A 7,025-nucleotide genomic window follows, 5' to 3' on the forward strand; every position below is an offset into this window, starting at 1 on the left:
GTCAGTAAGAGGTACCTTTTCTTCACAAATTTGCTCTGCATAATAAAGGCCTTACCCGCCGCAATTTCCTTGGCCTCTTGGATTTCCCGGAGGGCGCCCTGGGCTTCAACCCGGGCCTCTTGTGCGCTTTGGCGGGCCTTAGCAAGTTCGGACTCTTGGTCCACAATCTTGCGCTCTAAGGACTCGCATTTCTTTATGGCATCCTTGAGCTCCTGCTGAACCTCCCCGACCCTTGACTCGTGTTTTTTGCGGGCGGCTTGTTCCTTCTCCGCTTTCTTCTGGGCCTCGGCCAGCGTGTTCTTGAGGGACTCCACCTCGGCCGTAGCTCCTATGAAATATCATGATAACATGATCAACACAAACAAGTCATATCATTTTGGATCTAAATAGGCCATTGCATACCTTGCTTGTCCTCTAGTTGTTTTTTGACACGGCCGAGCTCTTCATCGGCCTGCTCCATCCTCTGCTTTAGTTTGGAGACTTCGACAGAATGGGAGATCGCAGCCAGCATCGACGCCTGCTTATTCACATAGACACATATGATTAGTCTCCTGCGAAAATTATTCGATCCTCTGTCCGTTCTTTTCGAACGCCCGACACAGTCTCAGGGGCTACTGTATATACTACGGCATTCTTTTTGCATAATTCCATCACATACCTCAAAGCCTGTTAGAAGGCTGACGCAGGCTTCGGTCAGTCCGCTCTTAGCGGACTGAACCCTCTCAACCACAGTACCCATAAGGATACGGTGTTCTTCCACAATGGAAGCACCTTGAAGCGCTTCCAGTGAAGTATCCGGTGCCTCTGGGTGGACAGAGGTGACCGGCGGAATAGGTGCACCTCCTTCTTTCGAAGGAGGCTGCTTACCTGATTCCGGAGCCGTATGGGCCTCCGGAATAGTATTTGGCTGGGGGCCGAATTGGGCATGGCCCCCATCGCCAGTTTCCAGGGGGTTCCCCCATGTGTCCGGCGACCGAGGTATCACCCTCTGGCGCCACCTGGACGGCCTCATGTACCTCTCCCTGGCCTGGAAGGGTCCTTCGGGACAACAATTCGGCGTCGTCCGTAGTCTTGGGGGAGGAGGCCGGCGGAGGCGACTCACTGTCCATCACATTTGGATCCAGCGAATTCCCCGAAGATGAGGATCGCTGGGGGTGGGCGTGAGCCGGACTGCAGCGCATGATTATACATGTTAAAAATCACGAAGTAAAGGAGCTGGATATATATGTGCATAAGTGCCTTTGAGTACTTACGATTCGGCCAGGGGCTTCTCCCTGGGACACCACTCAGAGCTACTATCGGTGTCCAATGCGAAATTATCCGCAAGGGAAACCTTCCCTTTCTTGGACGCCTCCGCCTCTGCCTCCAGATTCGTGGAGGCCGCCCTTTTCTTCATTCCCCCCTCGGGGGGAGAATTACTTTCTTCCTCCTCGTCATCGTTCTCGGCGGGGGAGGCGTGGGTTTTGGCGTCTTCGGACGTCGCGTCCGAAGTGCCTTTATGGCGGAGGCCGCTTATGGCCTCCTGGCCCTTCTTCTTGGCCTTCTTATCCGGCGCCTTGTAAGGCACTGGAACCAGCATCTTCGTCGGAAGGGGGATAGCTGGGTTTGCAGGCAGCGGAGCTGGACACTGGATCCGCTCCACCTTCTTTATCCAGCCCTGAAAAGACAAATGGAGAAGTTTGGACATCTTCCTTGAATGCACAGGTAGAGGATACACCTCGAAATATGGAGAACTCACCGGACTGGCTGGATGAGTCAGGTCATGACCGCGGTCCTCGGTCGTCTTCGGCCACGTCTGATTGGCCTTGAAAAGCACCTTCCAGATACCTTCGTGCGTGGCGCCGAAGAATTGTTGCAAGGTCTGGTGCTTGGCCGGATCGAATTCCCACAAATGGCAAATCCGGCGTTGGCAAGGAAGGATCCGGCGAACAAGCATCACCTGGATCACATTGACGAGCTTGATGTTCTTGTCCACCATGCTCTTAATGCGCGTCTGCAGCGCTGACACCTCGTCCGACGACGCCCAGTCCAGGCCCTTGTTTAGCTTGGAGGTAAGCCGCATCGGGAGCCCGGACTTGAATTCGGGAGCCGCGGCCCAGGTGGTGTCGTGGGGCTCTGTGACATAGAACCACTGCTGTTGCCACCCTTTGACGGTCTCCACAAAGGTGCGTGTGGGCCATGTGACATTGGACAGTTTGCTCACCATGGCGCCTCCGCACTCTGCATCTTGACCATCCACCACTTTCGGCTTCACATTGAAGATCTTTAGCCATAATCCGAAGTGGGGTGGGATGCGGAGGAAGGCCTCGCACACGACAATGAATGCCGAGATGTTGAGGAAGGAATTTGGGGCTAGGTTGTGGAAATCTAGCCCGTATTAGAACATGAGTCCGCGGACGAAGGGGTGGAGAGGAAATCCTAACCCGCGGATGAAGTGGGGGATGAATACCACCCTCTCGTTGGGCTCCGGGGTGGGGACGATCTGCCCCTTGGCCGGAAGCCGGTGGGCGATTTCCTGGGCCAAGTACCCCGCGTCCCGGAGCTCCGTGATGTTCTCCTCCGTGACAGAGGAGGCCATCCACTTGCCCTGCGCTCCAGATCCGAACATGGTCGGAGTGCTTTTTGGGGGCGGAAAGGATGGAAGCTTGGGCGCTGGATCTCGAGAGCGGATGGGCAGAGAGGAAGAAGGCGTGGGTGAAAGAGTGGATCCTTATCCTCTTATAAAGGTAGCGAATATCAAGCGCCTCCCCACTCGCCTTAAAACTCGCCTATTCCCCAAGGGTCGTGCAGACGGCGCGGTTGGATTACCCACACCCGTATTGATGAGAATCCAGTGATAAGGGGACACGATCTCTGCTTCGACAAGACGTGCCAATGAAAACCGCATCCCGAAACATGGAGCGGGAGGCTAAAAAACGGTTCGAAATAATGACCAGGCAGGGACGTAGCGTCTCACTGCAAAAGTTGTCAGTAGATGGGACTTGTTAAAAATTATACTCTCTACGGTTGTGTGTGGTGCCTGTTTTGCAGAGCCGGACATGTTTTCTGTATTCGAGGACTACTTTGAAGTATTCAGAGGAGGAACCCGCCTTGCAATGCCGAAGACAATCTGCGCGTCGGATACATCGTCATTGAAGCCTGGTTCAGGGGCTACTGAGGGAGTCCTGAATTAAGGGGTCCTCGGGCGTCCGGGCTATGTGACGTGGGTCGGACTAATGGGCCATGAAGATACAAGACAGAAGACTTCCTCTCGTGTCCGGATGGGACTCTCCTTTGCGTGGATGGCAAGCTTGGCGTTCGGATATGAAGATTCCTTTCTCTGTAAACCGACTCTGTACAACCCTAGGTCCCTCCGGTGTCTATATAAACCGGAGGGTTTAGTCCGTAGGGGCAATCATAATCATACAGGCTAGACATCTAGGGTTTAGCCATTACGATCTCGAGGTAGATCAACTCTTGTAAACCCCATACTCATTCAAGATAATCAAGCAGGAAGTAGGGTATTACCTTCATCAAGAGTGCCCGAACCTGGGTAAATATTGTGTCCCTGTCTCCTGTTACCTTCGATCCTCAGACGCACAGTTCGGGACCCCCTACCCGAGATCTGCCGGTTTTGACACCGACAGCATCCTTGACGTCTCTATTGGTTCATCCATCGTGGTGTTATAAAATGTTGATATAAGGAAATTGCTAATGGAGCTAGAGCTCCATGGAGCCTGGAATTTCAAAATTTCAAAAATCAAATTTTGGTATTTTAAAAGATTCTAAAAAATTTACACCTGTACATAGGGATGTTTTCGACATTTGTGCAAAGTTTATGATGAAATACATTATGACGTGAGCTATACCAAAAAAAAATCATGTATTTTTAGCACATGTACTATTCACTACAAAAGTTAATGATTTTGTTATTGTTATGTAGATCACATAACAACGTATTTCATAATGAAAATTTACACGCTGGTAGACACCATCCCTACGCACATGTGTATTTTTGCAGATTTTTTCAAAACTTCGAAATGTGGTTTTTGGACTGCTCGAAATCTCAGGCTCCGTGGAGCCCGGGAGCCGAAAACCCACTCTCGTTGATACACCCTGTTGTCTTGAAAAAACGGAGAGCATACAAGATGTAGAGCTACACGCATACGAACAAAGAGAGAGAAGAATTGCATGTGTGGATTATTCTCGTACAGGCCATCTTTCCAACGAACAGGGATTACAAAAGCCAGTTCAGTAAGCAGTACGTGGCAGAATGAACCGCTAAAAACCACATGCAAGTGCAGTGAAGTGCAGCGCTGCTCTGCGAGTAGCCACCACCACCACCACCACCACTGGTACATGTGTGCGCGTCCACTTTGAGCAGGGGTGGGGAAGGAAGCAAAAGGCCTAGCCCGCCTTTGAACCAAATCAGAATTTTCAAGGGCAATGGACCATGGTACTTGCTTTGCAACTTGCAACAACAACAGCACCGGCCACCACCACCACTACCACCACCATTCTACATCCTCCATATGAATTCAGAGATATTTATTCTCTACGCCTACACTACACCAGCCAGCTGCCGCCGCCGCTGCCGCTGCCGCCTGCCGGGAAGTGGAATCCGACGTGCAACTTTGCAGCCAGCCAGCCAAGCTTTCCCTCCGATCCTGCGCCGCTTTATGCTCTCCTCTCCGTAGGAAAGCTCAGAGGCCTCATCAAGCTCGCCACCTTCTTGATTATTTTTTTGTTCTTTTTCTTCTTCTTGTCTCCACTCGATGGCACGCGGGAATCAAACCAATCCAATCCGGCCGCACTGCCAATAACCGGTTGTTTGACAGTGCGCCGATCAAAGAACTAAAAAATCTAGAGAAATGGGAAAGAAACCGAGGGTGAAAATGGCCGGAGTTGCAACTGCTGCGACGACCAACTAATGGACGAAGCTCCGGCCGCGCGGCTGGACACCTAGGGGAAAACAAGCGTGCCGTGGCGGCGGGCTTGGATCACCGGTGGACGGCCGGCAGCTCCAGCCTCACCCTCTTGTTGTTGTTCATCGCCGCCGCGACGGAGAAGGAGGCGGCGTCCAGGCGTGCGTATGTACTGTCGGCGTCGCCCCGGTCGGACGCCGATCTCTTGGCCGTCTTGCTCGGCGACGACGGATCGCGCAGCATCATGGTGTAGCAGGCATATACATCCTCCTGCGCACAACAACATCGGCCGTCAGGCGAACTGGTTTGACGACCCGCTGGAAGGAGCTATGAGTATGGTGGACGAGGACGAGCAAGTCACCTTCTCGAGGAGGCAGGTCGGGGAGAGGCTGCTGATCTTTGATTCCAGTGGCTCCCTCGTGAGCGCGCCGTGGGTGGCCGCCAAGATAGCGACGGCGGCCACGGTGGACGGCCGGTAGTCGAGCACGCTCGCCGCTGCAAGAACAGAGCACGGTCAGTTGATAGAAGCAGAGCACGGTCCATGGATCGATGTGGTTGTCAAGTAACCAACCTTCGGCGGCGGAGAAGATGAGGGCGGCGGCCTTGACGGCGATGAGGCCGCCGCCACCGCCGCGGCCGGCGCCGTTGAATCGCCGGACCCTAGAGGAGAGGCAGGGGAGGTAGTCGAAGGGCGTGACCGCGCCCATCCGCCAGTCGAGCGTGGAGAGCACGAGCATCTCCATGCGGCCGATGGAGTCGCAGCTGAAATCGTAGTCGTCGTCGGCGCGGAACTCCGACAGCGCCGGCGCCTGGCACTCATCCATCTTCGCCGCCAGCGACACGCACGCGATGGCCAGCAGCCGCGCCGCCCACGGCATCACCGACCTCTGCACGCACGCACACGCACCAAAAAAATCAGTGACCAGTGTCGATCCGCGTGGTTCAAGAAACAGAGGAAGCTAAGAGGGGATCAATGGATGGCGATTGTGCACGTACGTCGACGCATCGCCGGAGGGAGAAGCGGTCAAAGTAGGCAATCGCCACGTACGCCGTGCGGTGGGAGAACCCGAAGTGCCCGCGCGTCTGCAATGGCGCCGGCGAGATGTCAGGGGCTCTGTTCCATCAATCAAGAAACCAATGGATGCAGATATATAGACGCGTCTGTTGGATGATTCACCTCAAGGATCCACCGGACGGTGTCGCGCCGCGCGCACTGGAACCAGTCCTCGGACGCCATGGAAGGGGACGGATCGGCGGAGCAGAAGCTGCTCTCCTTGGACACCAGGTGGTCCAAGTACCCCTCCTCGTCTTCCTCCTCGACGTCGTTGTCGTCGCCGGCACTGTACATCAACAGCAGCTTGCCGGCGTCGTCGTCGGCGAGGCCGTCGCCGAGGTCGGCGCCGTCCTCTTGGCACATGAGGGAGAAGCAGCACCCGGCCGCGTAGTCCTCGGCTTCCATTCTCGATCCGCTCCGTGCTTCCGTTATGTACACACCGCCGGACGGTAGCACTGGTGGGCTTTGTCAAAGTACCATGAGGGCTAGTATCCGGACGGGGTAGGCCGCCGGAGCTGGCGGTGGGAGTGGGGGGGGGGGGGGGGGGGGGGAGAGAAGGCAAGGCGAGGTGGCCGCGCCTCAAGCGGTCAAGCCGCTGCCCTCTATTTAAATGGCTCTCGCAGCCCCGCCTCACAGCACTGCGGCACGCACGACGCTCTTCTGATATTTCTGAATTTTCTCTCTCTTTTCAATGACCTTAAGCCTTCTTCTTTGGTCAAGATGTATTCCTCAAGATTCGAGCAAATTCATAATGTCACCGTGACTAGACTGCACTTTCCCGGTAGGTACTGATTCAGATTCAGTGCTGCAAAACCGGGGCTTGCTACTGAAATCTCAGCTAATAATAAAGGGGCTATTGTTTCTGCCTGGATGTCATTAAAATTACCCCTGAAATTGACACAAATTATCTACTATGTCACCCATAAGTGAAAAGACAAATTGATTCACTACATGGGCCTTTTCCTTTGGTTTATATACTGTGCGGCCAAAATGTAAGAGCATCTTCAGCCGTTGGCCCCCCAGGAGGCGCTAAAAATCGCCGCCTGGGGACTTACCGACGCTAAAAT

At 54.2% G+C, this 7,025-nt stretch overlaps 1 protein-coding gene across 1 annotated transcript; it reads right to left on the reverse strand.

Annotated features, from left to right (window-relative positions):
- Positions 1–4,157: 4,157 nt before the first annotated feature.
- On the reverse strand, positions 4,158–6,503 carry LOC123096151 (cyclin-D5-1). The gene is made up of 5 exons (XM_044517777.1): positions 6,082–6,503; positions 5,901–5,987; positions 5,476–5,791; positions 5,266–5,399; positions 4,158–5,174 (listed from the first exon to the last, which is right to left on the reverse strand). The coding sequence occupies exons 1-5, from the start codon at positions 6,361–6,363 to the stop codon at positions 4,980–4,982; spliced, it is 1,014 nt and encodes a 337-aa protein (XP_044373712.1). The 5' UTR covers positions 6,364–6,503; the 3' UTR covers positions 4,158–4,979.
- Between the last annotated feature and the right edge of the window lie 522 nt (positions 6,504–7,025).

The sequence above is a fragment of the Triticum aestivum genome, chromosome 4D, assembly GCF_018294505.1.
Source record: "Triticum aestivum cultivar Chinese Spring chromosome 4D, IWGSC CS RefSeq v2.1, whole genome shotgun sequence".
Classification (NCBI taxonomy): domain Eukaryota; kingdom Viridiplantae; phylum Streptophyta; class Magnoliopsida; order Poales; family Poaceae; genus Triticum; species Triticum aestivum.